Source organism: Neoarius graeffei, chromosome 15, assembly GCF_027579695.1.
Source record: "Neoarius graeffei isolate fNeoGra1 chromosome 15, fNeoGra1.pri, whole genome shotgun sequence".
In the NCBI taxonomy this organism is placed as follows: Eukaryota; Metazoa; Chordata; class Actinopteri; order Siluriformes; family Ariidae; genus Neoarius; species Neoarius graeffei.
Genome location: NC_083583.1, coordinates 31,338,875 through 31,366,199, shown reverse-complemented (window position 1 = coordinate 31,366,199; position 27,325 = coordinate 31,338,875). Strand labels below are relative to the sequence as shown.

Below are 27,325 nucleotides of genomic sequence, written 5' to 3'. Positions count from 1 at the left end.
TGTGTGTGTGCACACTTTTTGCCTTGTGTGTCTTTTTTCCTGTATGAAGTTCAGTTCTGTTCTAGTGTGTGTGTTTTGAATAACACCAGTTTATCAGCTTCACCTGAACTCAGAGGTGCCTCTGTAATGCTGTGTTTACTTGCTTTCACCTCTTTTTTCTCTTTGTGTTGTTTCACTGTGGTGATCTGCTGCACAAAAAAAAAACAACAACCTACATTTCAGTCTGTAAATACACAAATCCCGTCCATGCAATAGCTGAAAAGTGTCTTTCATTGTTATTAATATTATGGTCTAACCAGAAGTGTATGGCCTGTTTTTGAGCATTAGGCAATTTCAAGTGATTCAAAGGGGGTGGAGTTTGGTCTTTATAAACCTGGCCTGTCTCAGCTTTCACTCAGAACATCTCTGACTTACACTGAGCTTAATCAAGTTGTGATTATGTGTCTCAGGATGAGCTCAAGCCCTGTCCACTCACCTGCTGACTCCAGATCAGCGCTGAACTACAAACGAAGCAGGTAGAGTAATAATGTTATTCTATTTTAAAACAACAGGGACGGTATCAGATTGCCGACTCTCTGTGTGCTGTAGATGATTTTACTGTGGTTAGCACTGTCGCCCCACAGCAAGAAGGTCTGGGTTCGAGCCCCGTGGCCGGCGAGGGCCTTTCTGTGCGGAGTTTGCATGTTCTCCCCGTGTCCGCGTGGGTTTCCTCCGGGTGCTCCGGTTTCCCCTACAGTCCAAAGACATGCAGGTTAGGTTAACTGGTGGCTCTAAATTGACCGTAGGTGTGAATGTGAGTGTGAATGGTTGTCTGTGTCTATGTGTCAGCCCTGTGATGACCTGGCGACTTGTCCAGGGTGTACCCTGCCTTTCGCCCGTAGTCAGCTGGGATAGGCTCCAGCTTGCCTGCGACCCTGTAGAACAGGATAAAGCAGCTAGAGATAATGAGATGAATAATGTGTGTGGGGTGTTGATGTACATCATTAATAACCTTTTTATGCTCTGTGTGTGTGAATTATGTATATGGGCTTTATTGGAAGTGCAATGTTCGAAATGAAAACCGTTGTTATACAGCAGCAGCGTCGTTGAGTCAAAGTTTATAAAGCCGTCAAAACAAACACATTTACAGTCGGGTCTGAAACCACACTGAAAATTTGGGATTTTTTTTTTATTTAAAACTGGAAAGAAACAAAGTTTTAAACAAAAGAAAAAAGAGAGAAAATGTTGGACATCTTGACAACTCGATATCCAAGATGTTGCACAAATTTGAGGTCGCTATTCAAACGTAAGCAACTTTGTGCTATTGACGACGTTAACTGCTTTGTACAAAAGGTCAGATTTTCTGTGAGTTTCACCCCTTTCACTGAAGCACGTCTTCAAATGACGCTCCAATACATTTGATCTAAAATGGATCATAAGGTTTTGTACAAACTTGTGGAGTCACAAGTTTGAGACTCCACAGGTTTGTACAGAAGAGTGTGCCAGCTCAAGTGCACACTCGTTAAAGCAAATATTGGACAAACCAAACAGTAAGAAATTCTGAAATTCACATCAGTATTTCTAAGATTCTACTTCTCGCTCAAGTTGTTGCTCATATCAATTGTAATGAAATTACAGGGATCTGACCTGATCCCTGTATTAAACGGACAAAGAATGAAGTGCGGCACGGTGGTGTAGTAATCTCACATCAAGAAAGTTCTAACCTCGTGGCTCGCTGAAGCCATGTTCTCCTCGTACCTGCATGGGTCTCCTCTAGGTGCACCAGTTTCCTCCCACAATCAAAAAACCTCCAGATTAGGTCAACTGGCTAATCTAAATTGCCCGAAGGTGTGAATATGAGTATGAAAGGTTGTTTGTCTCTGTGTTAGCCCTGCGATAGATTGACAACCTGCCCAGGATTTACCCCGCCACTCGCCTGAAGTCAGCTTCCCCTGCAGTGAATAAGTGACATAGATAATGGATGGCTGGATATAGGCTATTGTTTGACCATCTTCTTCTTCTGGAATGTTAGTGTGGACTCTGGGAGCTTGGATAAAAGTGTCTAACGAATGAATACATGACTTTTGAGACTGAGTTAATTTTATCCTCAGCTGCATTTCTTCAGTTTCTTAACATGTAGGTTCTAGTTAAAGGCTACAGACTTAAACCTGTAATCAGAATACCATACAATTGTCACAGTGTCACAGATCCAGTTATTTAGCCTTAGGGGAGTGTGTGTGCGAGAGAGAGAGAGATTTTTCATGTTTTTTTTTCCCTCCCCCCTCAGGTCCTGTGGCACCTTCATCGAGATTGACAGCAAAATAGCACAAGCAATGGTGAGAAACATGATAGATAGATAGATAGATAGATAGATAGATAGATAGATAGATAGATAGATAGATGCTTAGTGTTGGTGTTTAATTGTTATTTAACAGTTATTCCACGAAATCGAGTCGTACATGAGCTGATAGCCGATGAGGCGCGTAGCACTGAGTTGTCTATAATCCATGTATGATGAGATTGAGTAGAACAACTGTTTTATTCCATCCACATTCACTGGGATTTTGAGAAACAGAGCATTTTAAATTTTTTACAAATTCAATAAATAAAAACTTTATACAAAATGTCAGACAAAATCATTTCTGCTTAGAACGTAAACAAACCGGTGAAATAGCAATTTGTGAAAAACACTACAATAATAATTCTTGAAAAATAAAAAAATACGTTCTTACCATCAGATACTTTCATTCCATATTTTGTTGCTTTTTTGTATTTTTTGGGGTCTTCTTCTTTTTCTTCTTCTTTAGGGTTTTTTTTGGCAGTTGGTGAACCAACTTAGAGGTGCATTACCGCCACCAACTGGGCTGGAGTGGGGAACAGGCGCGATCGGGGAAAACAAAACAAACAAATAAAAAAAACAAAAAACTATGGCCATGTACACACGTAGCCAGGTATTTTTAAAACCGAACATTTTCCCCCCCCTCCGTTTATAAAAATGTTTTATCCACACCACCTCGTCTTCGAAAAAAAATCCCTTCCACACATAACCGAACATCTGCGTTTTCAATCACATTCATAAGCATTCCAAACCTGTAGATGGCATTATTTCCCCAAATCCTACCCCCTAATCACATCAGAATAGCCCTCTGTTGGCGTCACTTCCGCCTAAACATAAAACATGGTGCCAAGCTCGTTCGTCTGGACAGACTCGGAGACAGAATTGCTTCTAAACACAATTTTGGAGTATAAACTTAATCTGGCTTCTGCAGTAAACAAAGGTCGCACGTTTGACGTCAGGGCAGATTTGTTGTCATTTTTTTTGGCGCAGATTGTGACATTCTAAAACGCAAAACTCCGGTTATCTCTGTCTACACGAAAAGGCATACATGGAGTTTTCAAAAATCTTCACTTTGCCCGGAGTTTTTTTAAATGTTCGTTTTTGATGTGTTTTCATGTGGATGACAGGCCAAAACGTAGAAAAATATCTTCGATTTAGCAGATACCCGGCTACGTGTGGACGGGGTCTATATTCTTTTAGCTATTTCTGTTTCTTTTAAATACTTGATGACAATTTTTGGGGTTTTGTTTTCAAGTAAAGTTTTTATTTCGTCCTCAGTTGGTTCAGCAACATGCTCTGCCATTTTGTTTTTCTCTACTCACGGTATATGAGCTGATATCCTAGTAGTAGAGTAGCCAATCAGAGCGCGCAATTGCTCATATCCAATGAATGTGGATAGAAAAACAATAATCATGGTAGGAGAGGATTCCGTATTTTAGGGCATTACAGCAACTGGAACAGAACAGGTATGGGAGCTGGAACAAGAATGAGTTTCACCATGCACTCAATACAAGCAAATACGAGCAGGTCAGAAACAGAGCAGCAGGAATTTCAGTCAATCAGAACTACACAATATTTCCAGCATTGGTACCCCATGCCAGTGAAGTGTTTGGAGTTTAGAGGTTTGGAATAAGGGTTTAATGAATGGAGAGTAGGGTCAAGGTTTATGGTTTAGATTTGGGTTTTTAATTTAGGGTTTAGTGTTCAGAGTTTTCCATTAGGATTGAAACACTATAAAATAATTTTTGTGACTCATTATATTTACTCATTATCCTATAACTTACAACCAGGCTTGTAACTTGTAATATGAATAATTTTTACAATTTCTTTTTATCATTGTGCATCGTGTTACAGGATCTGGTGAAGACTCACATGCTGAGTGCAGTGCGAGAGGAAGTGGAACCTCTGAGAGAGAAAATTAAAAATCTGACTGAGAGAAGCTTCGAGCTGGAAAGAGAAAACCACCTGCTGAGATCCATGATCAAATACCAAATAGTACTGAGGTCAAATCAGATTACCAACTACCATGCAGCACTGACCTCAGGTCAGACCACCAACCACCATGCAGCACTGACCTCAGGTCAGACCACCAACCACCATGCAGCAATGACCTCAGGTCAGACCACCAACCACCATGCAGCACTGACCTCAGGTCAGACCACCAACCACCATGCAGCAATGACCTCAGGTCAGACCACCAACCACCATGCAGCACTGACCTCAGGTCAGACCACCAACCACCATGCAGCAATGACCTCAGGTCAGACCACCAACCACCATGCAGCACTGACCTCAGGTCAGACCACCAACCACCATGCAGGACAGACCTCAGGTCAGACCACCAACCACCATGCAGCACTGACCTCAGGTCAGACCACCAACCACCATGCAGCACTGACCTCAGGTCAGACCACCAACCACCATGCAGCACTGACGTCAGGTCAGATCACCAACCACCATGCAGCACTGACCTCAAGTCAGATCACCAACCACCATGCAGCACTGACCTCAGGTCTGATCACCAACCACCAAAGAGCACTGATGTCAGATCAGGTCACTAACCACCAAAGAGCACTGAGCTCAAATCATCACTGCGGTCAACATGACAGAAGCATATATGAGCAATCAGAAAATTTCATCTTCAGAGGTGCTGATTACCAGAACAATGAGTGCTTTTCTGTGAACACACAACGGTATTTGAATGTAGTATTAAATCAAGATGTCACATGTTAGCGTTGCTCTGTCCTAGCAGGGCGTGTCAATTCATGTAAATTCCATCCATCCATCTTCTACCGCTTATCCGGATCCGGGTCGTGGGGGTAGCAGCCTAAGCAGAGCAGCACAGACTTCCCTCTCCCCGGCCACCTCCACGAGCTCTTCCAGAGGAATACCGAAGCGTTCCCAGGCCAGCCGAGAGATGTAATCTCTCCAGCGTGTCCTGTGTCTGCCCCGGGGAGTCCTCCCGGTGGGGTATGCCCTGAAAACCTCCCTTGGGAGGAGTCCGGGGGCATCCTAACAAAGTGCCCGAACCACCTCAACTGACTCCTTTCGATGTGGAGGAGCAGCGGTTCTACTCCGAGTCTCTCCCGAATGACCAAGCTTCTCACCCCGTCTCTAATGGAGAGCCCAGACACCCTGCAGAGAAAACTCATTTCCACCGCTTGTATTCGCGATCTCATTCTTTCGGTCACTACCCATAGCTCGTGACCATAGGTGAGAGTGAGAAAGTAGATGGACCAGTAAATTGAGAACTTTAATGTAAATTTCTAACCTTAAAGTGCTAATCTTACACACAAATCAATAATTAACTAATTTCCTTGTGACAAGGTTGCAGTGACAAGGTTGCAGTGTTTTCTTTAACAGTGACTTATTTCTGGCACAGAATCTTTGCGCACAAATGCTCACAATGAAAATGTTATATTTAATTATATTTTGAACTCTAGCTTTGTAATTTTTTTTAATGAAATGTAATGTATTTGTTTTGCACTCATTTCTTATTGGAGTTTTGTTAACATATTATTTGCATTACTCTGAGTTACTGAGCCTGAGCTGTGTAGAATTGTAAAGTAACTGTGTAAAATCTAAAATATATTTATAGCCACAGGAGAAAAACTACTGATTTTCTTTTTGTTAAATGTCTTCGTGCTCATTCACATGATAACAGTTAATCTTAAAGTTTTAAACAGCACCTTCCGTGAACATTAATAAATAAATAAATAAATAAATAAAACACATTATTTCCTGTTATATTCTAACATAAGAGGAGAGTAATTACAGTTAATTACAGTTCTTAATTACACTTAATTACAGTTGGACTTTTTTTTACAGTTCTTAATTACACTTAATTACAGTTCTACAGGGTTTTTTTGTTTTTTTTTTAAATAGATGTCTCGTGCAGGTTTTTAAGAAGGAGGGGTTTGCGTTAGGTATTGGCGAAGGCTCCTGGACTTGCCCCGGCTTGGGGTTTGCTTATTTGAGCTTTAAGTTTGTCAGTTAAGAGTAACTTTGAATGTTTTAATGTTTTTAATACTCAGTCTAGAATTTCTTGGTGAGGCTGTTGGCCTTAAATTTTTTTTATTTTGTATTACTGCAGTTAGTACTTGGAATACAGTTTTAGGGTAAGGCAGCGGGCCTTAATTTTCTCTTTTATATTTAATTCTGGTTAAAATTGGTTTTATGTCTTACTTGGGGAAAATGCAATATATTGAGTATTAATGTGCTTTAATCCAATATTCATGAATCAGTCAATTAATTAATTAACTAATTGTGTAATTACTTATTTGCTTAGTTAGTTTAATTATCCCAGGGATTAATTAAGAGCTTAATTAGAGATTTTGAGTTAAGCCTAATGGCCTTTAGGTACTTGGACTAGAGTTGCGAGCTGACATGTCTTTCCAAATTGGTGTGATTACTGCCAGAGTTATTTAGTTTGAGGCTGTTGGATTTAATATACTCAGAATACTTTACCTAGATCTCAGGTTAGAGATGAAATGGATGGCCTTTATGTAAACGGAATTAAGTAGAAGGTCAGGTTGCTAGCCTTTGAATGCTGGTGTATTAACCTATTATGTGCACACTAGAGTTTGAGGTGAAGCCGGTGAAATATTATGATGATATTATTATGATCTTTCAATAGTTTCTGGTGAATTCCAGGACACATGATCAGTTTTGTACCTCAGACTCATCAGGTCTTTTGGCCATTAAACACTATACTCATCATGCAACCGGCAATCGGTTAATCAGTTCACTTGTGTGTCCCGTGTTCAATTAGATTGTATTTGCCTTTCATATTTTTGGTTATTTGTGTCTCTGGCAAATATATGTACGGTATGAGTCAAAAGTTTGGATACACCATCTAATTCAATGTTTTTATTTTTATGAATTAAAAGACGCTTCATGTCTTAAAGTAATGATGGATGTTGTTTCTCTTTACTTAGTTGAGCGGTTCTTGACATAATATGGATTACTACAGTTGTGAAATAGGGATATTTACTGTATTTATATTATTTCCTATTTACTATTTGGTCTCAAATGCATTAAGAAGACAATAAATTGCACAAATTAATTTTTGACGAGGCACCTGTTAATTGAAAAGCATTCCAGGTGATTACCTCATGAAGCTGGTTAAGATAACGCCAATAGTGTGTAAAGCGTCATCAAGGTAAACGCTGGCTACTGTGAAGAATCAAAAATATGAAAACCACATAATTCCATATAATATGTCATATGTTATTTCGTAGTTTATTGATATACAGAAAAAACTATGAATGAGTAGGTGCATGTACATACAGTCAAGCCAGAAAGTCTGCACACCCCTTTCACCTTCATGTTTTATTACGTTACAGACTTATTCTACAATAGATTGAGTTCATGTTTTTGTCACAAAATTCTACACAAAATAGCCCATAATGACAAAGTGAAAGCAGGTTTTTAGAAAATATGCAATTTTATTTTACTGACAAAAATAGGTTATTTAGGGGTTACATATCTGTACACATCCTTAGTCTAATACTTGGTTGATGCACCTTTGGCAGCAATTACAGCTTCAAGGTGTCTTGGGAAAGAAGCTACAAGCTTGGAACACTTGTTTCTGGACATTTTTGCCCATTCCTCTTGGCATATCCTTGCAAGCTCCATCAGGTTGGATGGGGAGCATTGGTACACAGCCATTTTCAGCTCCTTCCACAGATGTTCAATTGGATTCAGGTCTGGGCTCTGGCTGGGCCACTCAAGGACATTCACAGACTTTCTCCGAAGCCACTCCTTTGTTCTCTTGGCTGTGTGCTTCGGGTCGTTGTCATGTTGGAAGGTAAACCTTCGCCCCAGTCTGAGGTCCAGAGCACTCTGGAGCAGGTTTTCTTCAAGGATCTTGGTGTACTTAGCTGCACTCAACTTTCCCTCTATCAGGACTAGTTGCCCCATTCCCACTGCTGAAAAACATCCACACATCATGATGCTGCCACCGCCATGCTTCACTGTAGGGATGGCATTAGCCAGGTGATGAGAGGTGCCTGGTTTCCTCCAGACATAACACTTGGTAATCAGGCCAAAAAGTTGAATTTTGGTTTAATCAGACCATAGAATCTTGTTTCTCATGGTCTGAGAGTCCTCTAGTTGCCTTTTGGCAAACTCCAAGCGGGCTGTCATGTGCCTTTTACTAAGGAGTGGCTTCTGTCTGGCCACTCTACCATAAAGGCCTGGTTTGTGGAGTGCTGCCTGGATGGTTGATCTTCTGAAAGGTTCTCCCATCTCCACAAGGATATGCTAGAGCTCTGTCAGAGTGACCCTTGGGTTCCTACTCATCTCCCTGGCCAAGGCCCATCTTCCCCAATCGCTCAGTTTGGCTGGGCAGCCAGGTTTAGGAAGATTCTTGGTGGTTACAAACTTCTCCCATTTATGAATGATGGTGGCCACTGTGCTTTTTGGGACCTGTAAAGCTGCAGCAATTTTCTGTACCCTTCTCCAGATCTATGCCTTGACACAATCCTGTTTCTGAGGTCTGCAGATAATTCCTTTGACCCCATGGCTTGGAGTTTGCTCTGACATGCACTGTCAACTGTGGGACCTTATATAGGCAGGTATTGGCAATCCCCAATCATCTCTCATCTCATCTCATTATCTCTAGCCGCTTTATCCTGTTCTACAGGGTCACAGGCAAGCTGGAGCCCAGCTGACTACGGGCGAAAGGCGGGGTACACCCTGGACAAGTCGCCAGGTCATCACAGGGCTGACACATAGACACAGACGACCATTCACACTCACATTGACACCTACGGTCAATTTAGAGTCACCAGTTAACCTAACCTGCATGTCTTTGGACTGTGGGGGAAGCCGGAGCACCCGGAGGAAACCCACATGGACACGGGGAGAACATGCAAACTCCACACAGAAAGGCCCTCGCCGGCCACGGGGCTCGAACCCGGACCTTCTTGCTGTGAGGCGACAGCGCTAACCACTACACCACCGTGCCGCCATCCCCAATCATGTCCAATCAATTGAATTTACCACAGGTGGACTCCAATTAAGTTGTAGAAACATCTCAAGCAGTATCAGTGGAAACAAAATGCACCTCAGCTCACTTTTGGGTGTCATATCAAAGGGTGTGCACACTTGTGTACATATGATATTTAACTTTCTCATTTTTAATAAATTAGCACAAATGTCTAAAAACTTGCTTTCACTTAGCCATCATGGGCTATTTTGTGTAGAATTTTGTGACAAAAAATGAACTCAATCTATTGTAGAATAAGTCTGTAATGTAATAAAACATGGAGAAGGTGAAAGGGGTGTGCAGATTTCCAGCTTGACTGTATATATATATATATATATATATATATATATATATATATATATATATATATATATATATATATAATGGACACAATTGTTTTACTGGGAAATACACCAGTTGTATTTTTCATACGAACTACCTCCGGGACATGGAGAATCAAAACCGTGACATGAATCTATGTCACTCATGACAAAATCAATGAATTGTTTTGAACATTTGGGTGTTTTTGTTTGTGAATGTGTCTATATAATAAAAAGAAAATCGCACATTGGCTCGAAGATAAGAAGTTTATGTTCTCGTGCTGAAAAACTCGCATTTTTCAGATGAAATACATCGCAGATCTGAGTGACATATTTTACAATATTTCACCCCCATGATGACACTCCCCGTGTTTTCCCACTGACTGGACGCACATTGTCAAAATGGCAAACCGGTTCAAACTTAAAATTCTTTTGATTAACTTGTTTTTTGGGGTTTTTTTGTGGATATGTCCATATAATATAAAGAACATTACACGGTGGCACAAAGATATTAAGTTTATCTTCTCATGGTGAATGTATACTTCATGAGTGAGCAGAGCGAATGAGTGAAATATTTTTCTACACAAGAAGATAAACTTCATATCTTCAAGCCGTGTGATTTTCTTTTTATTATATCAACACATTCACAAACAAAAACACCCAAATTTATCAAAACAATTCATCGATATCGGATGTAGTTCGTATGAAAAATACGAGTGGAGTATTTCGCAGTAAAAACTCTCATATATATATATATATATATATATATAGGCAGAGGTTATAAATTCACCTCTTTACCCTCGAGAGAGGCTGTAAGGATTGTTTGTGTTTGCTGTGATCTGCCACAGTGTACCTCTTTTTAGGACAAAATAGGCAATGCATTGCCTTTTCAGGTATGTTTCAACTTGGCTGATTTTGGTTTGTCGTTATTATTCTGACCCTTAGCCAGTGATTTGTTAGTGTTAGTTAGTTTTGGTGTGGTAATGAATAACTGAGGACCATGAGGGGTCTGCTGTCTTTATTCATCTTTTGGTATTGTAGTCATCATCATCGAATGCCCATCGCTAGCGATGATAACTGCTTCATTAGGATGCACAGAAATGTAGATGGGCCACAAGGCCCACACTAGAGCGACGGAGTCTCTCGCACCAGCGGCACGAACGGCCCAGCCAAGCCACCACGGAATGTCTGGTCTCGTGAGCTCTCGCATACTATTCTCCTCTCCTAACGAAGTGCCTTGCACAGTAAGGTAAGACAAATGATGTCGTGCCCCCATCATGTTGTCTCTTTGGACCTCCAGACCTGATGCCAAGTGGTGCACAAAAGTGCCACAGACTTGATGGGTATTTAAGTTGCCCTGCAGTGGCAACTGACTTGCAGAGTGATGCCATCCGTTGGCCATTTGAGTGGCTCTTCCGCATGCCATCTGGTGGTGTGCCATTGACCCTGATGGGTTCATGTGCCACACTGTACCGAAAAGCACCCTGCTGCCAGTGCCTTAGGTATTGTAGTACTTGATAATGACAAAAGGGTGGATGATCAGTCCATTCAGTAACTTAATCTTAGGCAGAGATTAGTTGAAATTGCCAGCCAAATGTGTTGCTTAAATGTCATAGAAGACTCTGCACATTTTACATGCCTGTTCATTTACTGCCTAGTTAAAAATATCAGAAGAAGCAGTTGTAAAGCCCAAATAAGTGTAGCTGGAGAAGCCAAATGATGATCTATGAGCTAAAACATTTTTTGCATGTGCTATACGCATGCGATAATGTTTAACTCAGTCAGTTATGGCCAGTGACAAGCCACAACTGTGCAGCAAGCCATAACTTGGGAATAAGGGTGTTTCATTTTTCAAATATGTCAAAAGTGATTCCTCCTACGCTTGTTTCCTTTGCTTGCGTCCTGACTTCAAGGGACAAGTTTTATGGTGCCTGAATGGTATAAAAAGTTTTCTAATATGAATTTTGTACATCCATCCATCCATTATCTATACTGTTTATCAATCAGAAGCTCAACTGTCTATTCATTGAGGGGTATGCAACATGAACATTGGTCTCCCCACCCCATCATCAAATTTCAGTATTGTTAGAACAGCACAGGGGAAGCCATATATACACAAAATGCAAAAACTCTTTATTTGCTTGAATACCATAGACTACCATATGTGATCGCTGGTGTGAAAACTGTTTAGACTCAAGAATGATATTTCCTGGTTCAAAATCCACATCCACACAACACAGGTTTTCATTTAAAAATAATTGTGAGGAAGAACAAACCATACAAATAATAACAATATTACAATAATTTTAGTAAGCTCATTTTGCTTATCTTTCAGGTGTGTCTTCCAACCTAGGCTACACAACTCAAGCACCGCAGTAGCCTATAGATCAGGCCTGGGCATTGTACAGCCCCAGGGCCACATCTGGCCCTTTGTTTGTCCCTGACCAGCCCTCCTGAGGTCAATGTGAAATTACAAATTAAATATAAATAAGTCTACGTCATGCACACCATATGATGCTGCAATGCTTTTATTTTGAAGGCTACTGTTTTTTTTCTCTTTTTTAAATTTATGTACGTTCGTACATTCGTATGCCCTAAAAAATGTGGTGGACAACAACCAAATAGAAATAACACATAGAACTTGTATAAATTTGATTAAATGCTGCTCTTTGACATACTGCAAAAAACCTGCACATTTTCAATGCTGTAATGTTAAAAGAATGTTAAAAATAAAAGAAAATAATGATATAATATTTGGCCTGCTCTACATTTTCATAGCCTAATCAAAACCAGACAATTTACTGTTGTTTGAACAAAGTTAAGTTGAGCAGAGTTAAGTTCAGCCTATTGGTTCAGCCCTCCACGACAGTCCAAGTTTCTCATGTGGCCCCTTGGGAAAATTAATTGCCCGGCCCTGCTATAGATCAACACCTATAATCAAAAGCTCTTGTTTGACTGTCAAAAGACAGTCATACGCTAATGAAAATGATGAACTGTCACTGAACATGAAAGAAATATGAATCTCCAACTACAGCTTCCATTTTAACCATAAACATCAAGTAATTTATTCCATTCACCCACTGAAACCACAATTTAAAAAAAAAAAAAGCCTGTCCAGGGATGCTACAAAGCCATCGGCTATAATATTGTTTGTGTGTGAGTGTGTTTAGTAACACTCACTCAATCTTGGTATTTTTTATCAGGAGAACTAGGAAGCTGCATTTAAAGGTGCTGACTGCAAAGTTGAATTCTGGGCAAAATGTTCCATTTCTATTGTTGTTGGAGATTTGAGATGTTTCACTGCTGCACACACCCTGTATCCAATGTGTAAATGTTTTGCCGAGATAAAATGTATCCCACATTTTACAATTCCGGAGACTGCCAAAGCAAGTGAGCAACAATATCGTGTGACCACCGTGGGGCGTGTTTGAGCTACTTTTAACCAAAACAAGTCGGCGTGGGCAAACCTGGCGGACTCCGCTCTCCCTTCAGTTCACCAGCCGAAAAGAGAAAGAAAGCCTGCCTAGTGAGTGCAACTGCAAGATAGAGCAAGGTTAGGTGCCATGTCATTTTTCTGGACAGATAACTAAATCATTCTAGCTAGTGCTTAGCTATCTTAACTTTAGAATCTACAGTAGCGAGTATGGAGTTCTACATGTAATGTTTTGATCTTACAGAGAAAGAAACAATAACACAAAAGCAGTAACAGAGAAAATATATAGTCTTCTTTTACTTCATGGATCTATTCACGAATGTCAACCACAAATTACATACCTGCGACTCAAAACTCTCCGAGGCTCGATGCAGAGTCACGATATTTTCTACGCGTCGCCATCTTGGTGTGACGCAGTTCCATAGTTATGCTAATTAGTTAAAGCTTCTTGCTTTCACCTGTTTCCATACGGCCATACTGTTTACCTCAAGAGGGAGGAAAACAGTCCCAAAACGGAGGAAAGTGACCCTCAGCACATCAAAATGATCACATCTCGTCCACATGATATTCTTCTTGTGAGAGATAGGAAAATACCATGCGCAATTAAAAAAAAAAATTCAGATGAGTTTGCAGTCAGCACCTTTAAATGCTAACATTAACCATAAGGGACAAGTTAATGTTGGTTGATAAACCGGTTAATTGTCTGTACTACAGTGGTGCTTGAAAGTTTGGGAACCCTTTAGAATTTTCTATATTTCTGCATAAATATGACCTAAAACATCATCAGATTTTCACACAAGTCCTAAAAGTAGATAAAGAGAACCCAGTTAAACAAATGAGACAAAAATATTATACTTGGTAATTTATTTATTGAGTAAAATGATCCAATATTACATATCTGTGAGTAGCAAAAGTATGTGAACCTTTGCTTTCAGTATCTGGTGTGACCCCCTTGCGCAGCAATAACTGCAACTAGTTTCTGGTAACTGTTGATCAGTCCTGCACACCGGCTTGGAGGAATTTTGGCCCATTCCTCCGTACAGAACAGCTTCAACTCTGGGATGTTGGTGGGTTTCCTCACATGAACTGCTTGCTTCAGGTCCTTCCACAACATTTCCATTGGATTAAGATGAGGACTTTGACTTGGCCATTCCAAAACATTAACTTGATTCTTCTTTAACCATTCTTTGGTAGAACGACTTGTGTGCTTAGGGTCGTTGTCTTGCTGCATGACCCACCTTCTCTTGAGATTCAGCTCATGGACAGATGTCCTGACATTTTCCTTCAGAATTCGCTGGTATAATTCAAAATTCATTGTTCCATCAATGATGGCAAGCCATCCTGGCCCAGATGCAGCAAAACAGGCCCAAACCATGATACTACCACCACCATGTTTCACAGATGGGATGAGGTTCTTATGCTGGAATGCAGTGTTTTCCTTTCTCCAAACATAACGCTTCTCATTTAAACCAAAAGTTCTATTTTGGTCTCATCCGTCTACAAAACATTTTTCCAATAGCCTTCTGACTTGTCCACATGATCTTTAGCAAACTGCAGATGAGCAGCAATGTTCTTTTTGGAGAGCAGTGGCTTTCTCCTTGCAACCCTGCCATGCACACCGTTGTTGTTCAGTGTTCTCCTGATGGTGGATTCATGACCATTAACATTAGCCAATGTGAGAGAGGCCTTCAGTTGCTTAGAAGTTACCCTGGGGTCCTTTTTGACCTCGCCGACTATTACACCCCTTGCTCTTGGAGTGATCTTTGTTGGTCAACCACTCCTGGGTAGGGTAACAATGGTCTTGAATTTCCTCCATTTGTGCACAATCTGTCTGACTGTGGATTGGTGGAGTCCAAACTCTTTAGAGATGGTTTTGTAACCTTTTCCAGCCTGATGAGCATCAACAATGCTTTTTCTGAGGTCCTCAGAAATCTCCTTTGTTCGTGCCATGATACACTTCCACAAGCATGTGTTGTGAAGATCAGACTTTGATAGATCCCTGTTCTTTAAATAAAACAGGGTGCCCACTCACACCTGACTGTCATCCCAGTGATTGAAAACACCTGACTCTAATTTCACCTTCAAGTTAACTGCTAATCCTAGAGGTTCACATACTTTTGCCACTCACAGATATGTAATATTGGATCATTTTCCTCAATAAATAAATGACCGAATATAATATTTTTGTCTCATTTGTTTAACTGGGTTCTCTTTATCTACTTTTAGGACTTGTGTGAAAATCTGATGATGTTTTAAGTCATATTTATGCAGAAATATAGAACATTCTAAAGGGTTCACAAACTTTCAAGCACCACTATATGCTAGGATCCTGTTTGTGGATTTCAGTTCCGCCTTCAACACAATCATCCCGGTTCTTCTGCAGGACAAACTCTCCCAGCTAAGTGTGCCTGACTCCACCTGCAGGTGGATCACTAACTTACTGCCTGACACTGCCTGTACACCAACAGCTGCACCTCTAGTCATCAGTCTGTCAAGCTCCTAAAGTTCACAGAGGACACCACACTCATTGGACTCATCTCTGCTGAGGATGAGTCTGCCTGCAGGTGGGAGATTGACCATCTGGTGTTCTAGTGCAGGCAGACCAACTTCAAGCTTAAAGCTCATCGGCAACGGTTTTAATTTTATGCATATTGGAAACTTTATATGTTAAAAAACCCTCTGTAATTTTCTTTTGGTCCCAAGAAGTATTGTTAATAAGTAATAATTAAAATAAGTTAGCGTGGATTGCGGTGAATTTCTGTTCAGCTATTTTTGTGACCACTCGGCACATGATGTCATTTAAGCCAAACAAACTGCTTGAGTTGAGTCCACTTTCGTTTACTTACATTGCCGTTGGGCTTGAGTGCAGACGTGCATTCAGGAATTTCCGAAGAAAAACCATGCCTTGTTGTGCAGTGAACTGTAACAGCAGGACCGGTTCAGGAAGAAGTTTTTACCTTTTTCCAAGAGAGGAGAAGAGGCGGAGAGAGTGGATTGGCTTTTTCTGAGATAGGAGAAGAGGCGGTGCAAGTGGGTTGGCTTTTTCCGAGAGAGGAGAAGAGGCAGAGCGAGTGGAATGGCTTTTTCTGGAAGAGGAGAAGAGACGGAGAGAGTGGATTGTGCGCGTTAAGCCAGAGGGTTGTTTTTTTCCGGAAGAGGAGAAGAGGCGGAGAGAGTGGGTTGTGCGCGTGAAACAAAATCAAGCAGTCAAAGAAGAAACGGAGCAGCAACACTCAAGCAAAAAGGAGAAGATTGGAGGTAAACATTTTTACTTTTGCTTGCAATTGACAAGTCAAGAATCCTGAGGGATCCTGTACAATCATTGTGGAAATGAGACAAAGGGATATTTCCTTGCTTAGAGTAGGCTATAAATAGTATAATGCCGCGGATGGCAGGCTAATGTGGCCTACTGGCGCGCTGTCAAGTAATCGTTACCTATATCCACTCGGGAGGGCGGTTTAATTATTCTTCAAAAGGGCTCTTATTTAATATTACAACGAAAGTAAGAATTTATCATAACTACCAGGATAAAGCGTTTGGGCGCGAGTCTTGTTGAGGTCCGGGGTCACTGCGATCAGAGTCGGCCGAGTCGCTGTCCGATTCTCAGGCCGCACGGTCAAACCAGTGAGTCACATTCACCGATTGCTTCGCAACGGCCATAGGTTCATACATATATGGTTTCACCTCTCGATATTCAATTTGGAGAGTTCCTACTTCAAAATCGCTATCAGACATTTTACACAACCTCTCACGACCAAAGTCCGTACACGTGTGCTCAGTTCGCAAGTAAACACGGAACTGCTCCCAGTCTGTTTGGCTTAAATGACATCATGACGATGGTCCCCTGGCGGTGAAAGTGCGCATAAGTGAGATGTAAACAAACCTTCGGAAATTGGGCAAAACAATGTATTTTAACTGTTTTATTCAATTTTAGGGCGCAAATTAGACACTAGGAAGATTGAATTCGCTTTTTGGGTCATTCTTCTAGACAAGAAAGTTGATATTCTACGTTTCACCTCCGACCGTTGCCTATGACCTTTAATGCTCTAAAGACAGTGGAGATGACTGTAGACTTCAGGAGGAACTCTGCCACACCCTCCCTCCCCCATCATCCTGTTTGACTCCCCAGTAATCTCTGTGGAGTATTTCTTGCCGAGCACTATAATCACTCAGGACCTTAAGTGGGGGACGTATACCTGCTCTCTCACCAAGAAAGCACAGCAGAGGATATTGTTCCTGCAGCAGTTGAAGAAGTTTCATCTGCCAAAGACAATGATAGTGCACTTTTACACCACCATCATTGAGACCATCCTCACCTCCTCCATCACCGTCTGGTACACTGCTGCCACTGCCATAGTCAAAGGCAGACTGCAGTGCATCATTCGCTCTGCTGAGAGGATGATTGGCTAAAACTTTCCGTCTCTTCAGGACCTGTACGAGTCCAGGACCCTGAGGAGAGCAGAAGGGATTGTGGCCGACCCCTCTCACCCCGGACACAAACTTTTTGAACCACTCTTCTCTGGTAAGAGGCTGCGGTCCATTAGAACCAAAACTTCACGCCATAAGGTCAGCTTTTTTCCCCAGTGCAGCTGGCCTCATCAGTAGGGTCAGAGACCCCCACTGACTCTAACCTCACACTTCCAATCTGTAACATTAATGCACTTTGTCTCTGAACTGCAATTCTGCACATTTCATGGTCATGTCATACACCTTCATTCTGTGAACTTTTATTGCACATTCTGGCACACGCTGTACAGCTCGGCTATTTATTTAACCCATTGCACATATTCTCTCTTCCTCTCTCAAATGTCTCTTCTCCATCATCATGTGACCTATTTTTGCACATTCTGGGACATACTGTACAGTTTGGACTTCAACAATTCACACACATACCCTTTAAATATGTCCACTTTTCAAATGTGTATATTTCAGATTCTTCTATTTCTTATTCTATGTGTAGAGCTACTTTTGTCTTTGCTAAATTCTTCTGTCTTAAAGGTGCCCTTCCACCAAAAACGTTTAATACTGGCTCTTTTCGAAATACCATAGTTCACTCTGAGTTGCATATGCATGCTGCATGTGAAAATGTAATTCTACTCCCATTCCCTGTATTAGCTTATGAAAGAAAATAGTCGGAAAAACAAGCGGATCAGAAAAAGCCATATGAAGTTACGTCACTTCGAAAATTAGTATTCATGGGCTCGCCCACCTTGGCTTGCGACCGCCCACGGGAAGAAAGCGCGAGGAGAGAGACGTAATTCGCCCCGAGGCGTGGCGCAGTGCTCCGCTCCGCATCAGTTTCGTTTCTAACGGCGGCTCCAGCCCGACTTTGCACGCTCGTAACTCGGGCAGGGGAGGTCCCAGCCTCCCCAGATTTGGCAGCCAGCAGCCTCTGCCCTCTCCTGAACGAAAGAGTGCTCCCTGGGCGGGCTAGGTCCGCGCCTCGGGACGTAATTCACCTAACCCTAACCCTAGGTCCCAGCCTCCCCAGACTTGGCAGCCAGTGACCCCTGCCCTCTCCCGAACAAACCAGTGCTGCCAGGGCCAGTCAGCTCCCAGCCAGGGGACGTTATTCCCCCCACACATCCCGAGGCGAGCTCCGCTCCGTGCCTTGATGAGAGCCGCTGCCACAGGGAGTATTCAGTTAAATAAATGAATGAATGAATGAATGAATGACTCCCTCCCAGTCTCGCGCACGCACACACACACACACACACACACACACACACACACACACACACACACACACACACACACACACACACAGGCGTTCTGGTTGGGGAGAGAGCTCCCTTCCTCTGCTCTCCCTCTCCTCTTATAGGGCGCAGTCACTGGGGAAGACACACAAACACACGTTAATTCCCGTCAGGTGCAGTGATTCTGCCACTTACAGTACCTTCCCTGACTCCGCCCTCCATTCATAGACCGACGCTTGGCCACGCCCCCGCTGCCACATCTACATTGTTATTGGTCACTGGGGAAGACACACAAACACATCGAGACCATAATAGCCAATTGAAACAGTTTTTACAAAGACACCCACATCCGCTTGTTCTGACCCACTGGAGGTAGCGTCACAGTACTGTTAGCCAATCAGAGGTAACACATTTACATGTCATGAATAATAATGATTAGAGCTGAAATCCTGTCGTTCTCCCGCCACCCACTCCTCCACCAAACTAAAACAGCCTGAAACAGGAGAACCACAGCATTTTTTTCACCAAAACCGGCTCACAGGGCATTCATTCATACTAGAGACCACCGCACAGTTAATGAAAAAACGATGCAAGGGGACCTTGAACTGTTCAAGCACCAATCACCAAAGAAAATTCCTTGTATGCAAGTTGGACTTGGCAATAAACTTGATTCTGATTCTGTCTTTCTGTCTGTCTGTCTGTCTGTCTCAAATTAAAATTCAAAGGTTGCTTTATTGGCCTCACAAATATCAACATTTTTATTTCAGCATTCACTATTTCAGTTTTTGGGAATAAATTCGAAAATAAATACATAAATAAATAAATAAATAAATAGAAACAAATGTAGCCTACATACAGTCTCTCTCTCCCCTCTTTCCCTGCCCTCCCGCCTCTCTCTCTCTCTCCCCCTTCCCTCCCACCTCTCTCTCTCTCTCTCTCTCTCTCTCCCCCCTTCCCTCCCTGCCCTCCTGCCTCTCTCTCTCTCACCCCTTTCCCTCCCTGCCCTCCCGCCTCTCTCTCTCCCCACCTTCCCTCCCTGCCCTCTCGCCTCTCTCTCTCTCTCACCCCCTTCCCTCCCTGCCCTCCCGCCTCTCTCTCTCTCTCACCCCTTTCCCTCCCTGACCTCTCGCCTCTCTCTCTCTCTCTCTCTCTCCCCCTTCCCTCCCTGCCCTCCCGCCTCTCTCTCTCTCTCACCCCTTTCCCTCCCTGACCTCTCGCCTCTCTCTCTCTCTCTCTCTCTCTCCCTTCCCTCCCTGCCCTCCCGCCTCTCTCTCTCACCCCTTTCCCTCCCTGCCCTCCCGCCTCTCTCTCTCTCTCTCTCTCTCCCCCCTTCCCTCCCTGCCCTCCTGTCTCTCTCTCTCTCTCTCTCTCTCTCTCCCCCTTCCCTCCCTGCCCTCCCGCCTCTCTCTCTCTCTCTCTCTCTCTCCCCCTTCCCTCCCTGCCCTCCCGCCTCTCTCTCTCTCTCTCTCTCTCTCACCCCTTTCCCTCCCTGCCCTCCTGCCTCTCTCTCTCTCTCACCCCTTTCCCTCCCTGCCCTCCCGCCTCTCTCTCTCCCCACCTTCCCTCCCTGCCCTCTCGCCTCTCTCTCTCTCTCACCCCTTTCCCTCCCTGACCTCTCGCCTCTCTCTCTCTCTCTCTCTCTCCCCCTTCCCTCCCTGCCCTCCCGCCTCTCTCTCTCTCTCTCTCTCTCTCCCCCTTCCCTCCCTGCCCTCCCGCCTCTCTCTCTCACCCCTTTCCCTCCCTGCCCTCCCGCCTCTCTCTCTCTCTCTCTCTCCCCCCTTCCCTCCCTGCCCTCCTGTCTCTCTCTCTCTCTCTCTCTCTCTCTCTCTCTCTCCCCCTTCCCTCCCTGCCCTCCTGCCTCTCTCTCTCCCCCTTCCCTCCCTGCCCACCTGCCTCTCTCTCTCTCTCTCTCTCTCTCTCTCTCCCCCCTTCCCTCCCTGCCCTCCTGCCTCTCTCTCTCTCTCTCCCCCTTCCCTCCCTGCCCTCCTGCCTCTCTCTCTCTCTCTCTCTCTCTCTCCCCCCTTCCCTCCCTGCCCTCCCGCCTCTCTCTCTCTCTCTCTCTCTCTCTCACCCCTTTCCCTCCCTGCCCTCCCGCCTCTCTCTCTCTCTCCTCCCCTTCCCTCCCTGCCCTCCCGCCTCTCTCTCTCTCTCTCCCCCTTCCCTCCCTGCCCTCCCGCCTCTCTCTCCCCCTTCCCTCCCTGACCTCTCGCCTCTCTCTCCCCCTTTCCCTCCCTGCCCTCCCGCCTCTCTCTCTCTCTCCTCCCCTTCCCTCCCTGCCCTCCCACCTCTCTCTCTCTCTCTCTCCCCCTTCCCTCCCTGCCCTCCCGCCTCTCTCTCTCTCACCCCTTTCCCTCCCTGCCCTCCCGACTCTCTCTCTCTCTCTCCCCCCTTCCCTCCCTCACCTCTCGCCTCTCTCTCCCCCTTCCCTCCCTGCCCTCCCGACTCTCTCTCTCTCTCTCCCCCCTTCCCTCCCTCACCTCTCGCCTCTCTCTCCCCCTTCCCTCCCTGCCCTCCCGACTCTCTCTCTCTCTCTCCCCCTTCCCTCCCTCACCTCTCGCCTCTCTCTCCCCCTTCCCTCCCTGCCCTCCCGCCTCTCTCTCTCCCCCTTCCCTCCCTGCCCTCCCGCCTCTCTCTCTCTCCCCCTTCCCTCCCTGCCCTCCCGCCTCTCTCTCTCTCTCACCCCTTTCCCTCCCTTCCCTCCCGCCTCTCTCTCTCTCTCTCTCTCTCTCTCCCCCCTTCCCTCCCTGCCCTCCCGCCTCTCTCTCTCCCCCCCTCCTTCCCTCCCTGCCCTCCCGCCTCTCTCTCTCCCCCCTTCCCTCCCTGCCCTCCCGCCTCTCTCTCTCCCCCCTTCCCTCCCTGCCCTCCCGCCTCTCTCTCTCTCTCCCCCCCTTCCCTCCCTGCCCTCCCGCCTCTCTCTCTCTCTCTCTCTCTCTCACCCCTTTCCCTCCCTGCCCTCCCGCCTCTCTCTCTCTCCCCCCCTTCCCTCCCTGCCCTCCCGCCTCTCTCTCTCTCTCACCCTCACCCCTTTCCCTCCCTGCCCTCCCGCCTCTCTCTCTCTCTCTCCTTCCCTCCCTGCCCTCCCGCCTCTCTCTCTCTCCCCCTTCCCTCCCTGCCCTCTCGTCTCTCTCTCTCTCTCTCTCTCCCCTTTCCCTCCCTGCCCTCCCGCCTCTCTCTCTCTCTCTCTCTCTCACCCCTTTCCCTCCCTGCCCTCTCGCCTCTCTCTCTCTCCCCCTTCCCTCCCTGCCCTCCCGCCTCTCTCTCTCTCTCTCTCTCTCTCTCACCCCTTTCCCTCCCTGCCCTCCCGCCTCTCTCTCTCTCTCTCTCCCCCTTTCCCTCCCTGCCCTCCCGCCTCTCTCTCTCTCTCTCTCTCACCCCTTTCCCTCCCTGCCCTCCCGCCTCTCTCTCTTTCCCCCTTCCCTCCCTGCCCTCCCGCCTCCTCTCTCTCTCTCTCTCTCACCCCTTTCCCTCCCTGCCCTCCCGCCTCTCTCTCTCTCTCTCTCCCCCTTTCCCTCCCTGCCCTCCCGCCTCTCTCTCTCTCTCTCTCTCCCCCCCTTCCCTCCCTGCCCTCTCGCCTCTCTCTCTCTCCACCCCTCCCGCCTCTCTCTCTCTCTCTCTCCCCCTTTCCCTCCCTGCCCTCCCGCTTCTCTCTCTCTCTCCCCCCTTCCCTCCCTGCCCTCTCGCCTCTCTCTCTCTCTCCCTTCCCTCCCTGCCCTCCCGCCTCTCTCTCTCTCTCTCTCTCTCACCCCTTTCCCTCCCTGCCCTCCCGCCTCTCTCTCTCTCTCCCCCTTTCCCTCCCTGCCCTCCCGCCTCTCTCTCTCTCTCACCCCTTTCCCTCCCTGCCCTCCCGCCTCTCTCTCTCCCCCTTTCCCTCCCTGCCCTCCCGCCTCTCTCTCTCTCTCTCTCTCTCTCACCCCTTTCCCTCCCTGCCCTCCCGCCTCTCTCTCTCTCCCCCTTCCCTCCCTGCCCTCCCACCTCTCTCTCTCTCTCTCTCACCCCTTTCCCTCCCTGCCCTCCCGCCTCTCTCTCTCTCCCCCTTTCCCTCCCTGCCCTCCCGCCTCTCTCTCTCTCTCTCTCTCTCCCCCCCTTCCCTCCCTGCCCTCTCGCCTCTCTCTCTCTCCACCCCTCCCGCCTCTCTCTCTCTCTCCACCCCTCCCGCCTCTCTCTCTCTCTCCCCCTTTCCCTCCCTGCCCTCCCGCCTCTCTCTCTCTCTCTCTCCCCCCTTCCCTCCCTGCCCTCTCGCCTCTCTCTCTCTCCCCCTTCCCTCCCTGCCCTCCCGCCTCTCTCTCTCTCTCTCTCTCTCTCTCTCTCTCTCTCACCCCTTTCCCTCCCTGCCCTCCCGCCTCTCTCTCTCTCTCTCTCTCCCGCTTTCCCTCCCTGCCCTCCCGCCTCTCTCTCTCTCTCTCCCCTTTCCCTCCCTGCCCTCCCGCCTCTCTCTCTCTCTCTCTCTCCCCCCTTCCCTCCCTGCCCTCCCGCCTCTCTCTCTCTCCCCCCTTCCCTCCCTGCCCTCCCGCCTCTCTCTCTCTCTCCCCCCTTCCCTCCCTGCCCTCTCGCCTCTCTCTCTCTCTCCCCCTTTCCCTCCCTGCCATCCCGCCTCTCTCTCTCTCTCTCTCCCCCTTTCCCTCCCTGCCCTCCCGCCTCTCTCTCTCTCTCTCTCTCCCCCCTTCCCTCCCTGCCCTCCCGCCTCTCTCTCTCTCTCCCCCCTTCCCTCCCTGCCCTCCCGCCTCTCTCTCTCTCTCTCCCCCTTCCCTCCCTGCCCTCTCGCCTCTCTCTCTCTCTCTCTCTCTCCCCCTTTCCCTCCCTGCCCTCCCGCCTCTCTCTCTCTCTCCCCCTTTCCCTCCCTGCCCTCCCGCCTCTCTCTCTCTCTCTCTCTCTCTCTCCCCCCTTCCCTCCCTGCCCTCTCGCCTCTCTCTCTCTCCCCCTTCCCTCCCTGCCCTCCCGCCTCTCTCTCTCTCTCTCTCTCTCACCCCTTTCCCTCCCTGCCCTCCCGCCTCTCTCTCTCTCTCTCCCCCTTTCCCTCCCTGCCCTCCCGCCTCTCTCTCTCTCTCTCTCCCCTTTCCCTCCCTGCCCTCCTGCCTCTCTCTCTCTCTCTCTCTCTCTCTCCCCCCTTCCCTCCCTGCCCTCCCGCCTCTCTCTCTCTCTCCCCCTTTCCCTCCCTGCCCTCCCGCCTCTCTCTCTCTCTCTCTCTCTCTCTCCCCCCTTCCCTCCCTGCCCTCTCGCCTCTCTCTCTCTCCCCTTCCCTCCCTGCCCTCCCGCCTCTCTCTCTCTCTCTCTCTCTCACCCCTTTCCCTCCCTGCCCTCCCGCCTCTCTCTCTCTCTCTCCCCCTTTCCCTCCCTGCCCTCCCGCCTCTCTCTCTCTCTCTCTCCCCTTTCCCTCCCTGCCCTCCTGCCTCTCTCTCTCTCTCTCTCTCTCTCTCCCCCCTTCCCTCCCTGCCCTCCCGCCTCTCTCTCTCTCTCTCTCCCCCCTTCCCTCCCTGCCCTCCCGCCTCTCTCTCTCTCTCCCCCCTTCCCTCCCTGCCCTCTCGCCTCTCTCTCTCTCTCCCCCTTTCCCTCCCTGCCCTCCCGCCTCTCTCTCTCTCTCCCCCTTTCCCTCCCTGCCCTCCCGCCTCTCTCTCTCTCTCCCCCCTTCCCTCCCTGCCCTCTCGCCTCTCTCTCTCTCTCTCCACCCCTCCCGCCTCTCTCTCTCTCTCTCTCTCCCCCCTTCCCTCCCTGCCCTCCCGCCTCTCTCTCTTTCCCCCTTCCCTCCCTGCCCTCCCGCCTCCTCTCTCTCTCTCTCTCTCTCACCCCTTTCCCTCCCTGCCCTCCCGCCTCTCTCTCTCTCTCTCTCTCTCCCCCTTTCCCTCCCTGCCCTCCCGCCTCTCTCTCTCTCTCTCTCTCTCTCTCCCCCCCTTCCCTCCCTGCCCTCTCGCCTCTCTCTCTCTCCACCCCTCCCGCCTCTCTCTCTCTCTCTCTCTCCCCCTTTCCCTCCCTGCCCTCCCGCTTCTCTCTCTCTCTCCCCCCTTCCCTCCCTGCCCTCTCGCCTCTCTCTCTCTCCCCCCTTCCCTCCCTGCCCTCCCGCCTCTCTCTCTCTCTCTCTCTCTCACCCCTTTCCCTCCCTGCCCTCCCGCCTCTCTCTCTCTCTCCCCCTTTCCCTCCCTGCCCTCCCGCCTCTCTCTCTCTCCCCCCTTCCCTCCCTGCCCTCTCGCCTCTCTCTCTCTCTCCCCCTTTCCCTCCCTGCCCTCCCGCCTCTCTCTCTCTCTCTCTCCCCCTTTCCCTCCCTGCCCTCCCGCCTCTCTCTCTCTCTCCCCCCTTCCCTCCCTGCCCTCTCGCCTCTCTCTCTCTCTCTCCACCCCTCCCGCCTCTCTCTCTCTCTCCCCCTTTCCCTCCCTGCCCTCCCGCTTCTCTCTCTCTCTCCCCCCTTCCCTCCCTGCCCTCCCGCCTCTCTCTCTCTCTCTCTCACCCCTTTCCCTCCCTGCCCTCCCGCCTCTCTCTCTCTCTCTCTCCCCCTTTCCCTCCCTGCCCTCCCGCCTCTCTCTCTCTCTCTCTCTCTCTCACCCCTTTCCCTCCCTGCCCTCCCGCCTCTCTCTCTTTCCCCCTTCCCTCCCTGCCCTCCCGCCTCCTCTCTCTCTCTCTCTCTCACCCCTTTCCCTCCCTGCCCTCCCGCCTCTCTCTCTCTCTCTCTCTCTCTCTCTCACCCCTTTCCCTCCCTGCCCTCCCGCCTCTCTCTCTCTCTCTCTCTCTCTCCCCCTTTCCCTCCCTGCCCTCCCGCCTCTCTCTCTCTCTCTCCCCTTTCCCTCCCTGCCCTCCCGCCTCTCTCTCTCTCTCTCTCTCCCCCCTTCCCTCCCTGCCCTCCCGCCTCTCTCTCTCTCCCCCCTTCCCTCCCTGCCCTCCCGCCTCTCTCTCTCTCTCCCCCCTTCCCTCCCTGCCCTCTCGCCTCTCTCTCTCTCTCCCCCTTTCCCTCCCTGCCCTCCCGCCTCTCTCTCTCTCTCTCTCTCTCTCCCCCTTTCCCTCCCTGCCCTCCCGCCTCTCTCTCTCTCTCTCTCTCTCCCCCCTTCCCTCCCTGCCCTCCCGCCTCTCTCTCTCTCTCTCCCCCTTCCCTCCCTGCCCTCCCGCCTCTCTCTCTCTCTCTCCCCCTTTCCCTCCCTGCCCTCCCGCCTCTCTCTCTCCCCCTTTCCCTCCCTGCCCTCCCGCCTCTCTCTCTCTCTCCCCCTTTCCCTCCCTGCCCTCCCGCCTCTCTCTCTCTCTCTCTCTCTCCCCCCTTCCCTCCCTGCCCTCTCGCCTCTCTCTCTCTCCCCCTTCCCTCCCTGCCCTCCCGCCTCTCTCTCTCTCTCTCTCTCTCTCTCTCACCCCTTTCCCTCCCTGCCCTCCCGCCTCTCTCTCTCTCTCTCCCCCTTTCCCTCCCTGCCCTCCCGCCTCTCTCTCTCTCTCTCTCCCCTTTCCCTCCCTGCCCTCCTGCCTCTCTCTCTCTCTCTCTCTCCCCCCTTCCCTCCCTGCCCTCCCGCCTCTCTCTCTCTCTCCCCCCTTCCCTCCCTGCCCTCCCGCCTCTCTCTCTCTCTCCCCCCTTCCCTCCCTGCCCTCCCGCCTCTCTCTCTCTCTCTCTCTCTCCCCCTTTCCCTCCCTGCCCTCCCGCCTCTCTCTCTCTCTCCCCCTTTCCCTCCCTGCCCTCCCGCCTCTCTCTCTCTCTCTCTCCCCCCTTCCCTCCCTGCCCTCTCGCCTCTCTCTCTCTCTCTCCACCCCTCCCGCCTCTCTCTCTCTCTCTCTCTCTCTCTCCCCCTTTCCCTCCCTGCCCTCCCGCTTCTCTCTCTCTCTCCCCCCCTTCCCTCCCTGCCCTCTCGCCTCTCTCTCTCTCCCCCTTCCCTCCCTGCCCTCCCGCCTCTCTCTCTCTCTCCCCCTTTCCCTCCCTGCCCTCCCGCCTCTCTCTCTCTCTCTCCCCCCCTTCCCTCCCTGCCCTCTCGCCTCTCTCTCTCTCTCTCCACCCCTCCCGCCTCTCTCTCTCTCTCTCTCTCCCCCTTTCCCTCCCTGCCCTCCCGCCTCTCTCTCTCTCTCTCTCCCCCCTTCCCTCCCTGCCCTCCCGCCTCTCTCTCTCTCTCTCCCCCCTTCCCTCCCTGCCCTCCCGCCTCTCTCTCTCTCTCCCCCCTTCCCTCCCTGCCCTCCCGCCTCTCTCTCTCTCTCCCCCCTTCCCTCCCTGCCCTCCCGCCTCTCTCTCTCTCTCTCTCTCTCTCTCCCCCCCCTCTTCCCTCCCTGCCCTCCCGCCTCTCTCTCTCCACCCCCAGATGCAGCTCGGTCTTCACTGAACGCTACTCAGTACAGCACTGAAACTCCGGCTCGGATTTCCTCACAGTCGCAGACGGATTATTGTGCGCTGTTTCTTCACCGGTTTGACTTTATTCTACCTCTGTTTCGACTTTTGCCCCAATTTCTCTGAGGATGTCGGTGGCGGGTTTGAAGAAACAGTTTCATAAAGCCAGTCAGGTAAAAACAAGACAAACATCACAGTTCCTGTTTGCGCTTTATATCGTTACTTCAGCTACGTGCTCGCATTTCGCACATCTCTCATATTCCCCATCCTTTTCTCCTTGAAACACTTCTGCA

General features: G+C 48.4%; 2 protein-coding genes across 3 annotated transcripts in view; both read left to right on the top strand.

Moving 5' to 3' along the window:
* The first annotated feature begins 377 nt into the window (after nt 1-377).
* LOC132899344 (histidine-rich protein PFHRP-III-like) lies at nt 378-7,227 on the top strand. Its single transcript, XM_060941132.1, has 3 exons — nt 378-515; nt 2,267-2,315; nt 4,172-7,227. The coding sequence occupies exons 1-3, from the start codon at nt 439-441 to the stop codon at nt 5,048-5,050; spliced, it is 1,005 nt and encodes a 334-aa protein (XP_060797115.1). The 5' UTR covers nt 378-438; the 3' UTR covers nt 5,051-7,227.
* Nucleotides 7,228-27,028: 19,801 nt separating this feature from the next.
* The window catches only part of sh3gl3a (SH3-domain GRB2-like 3a), a 136,337-nt gene continuing 136,040 nt past the window's right edge, over nt 27,029-27,325 (top strand). For both annotated transcript variants that reach the window (XM_060941131.1, XM_060941130.1), the window contains exon 1: nt 27,029-27,205. In XM_060941131.1, coding sequence (XP_060797114.1) covers nt 27,161-27,205 — 45 coding nt within the window. In that variant the 5' untranslated portion in view covers nt 27,029-27,160. The remainder of the gene's footprint in view (nt 27,206-27,325) is intronic.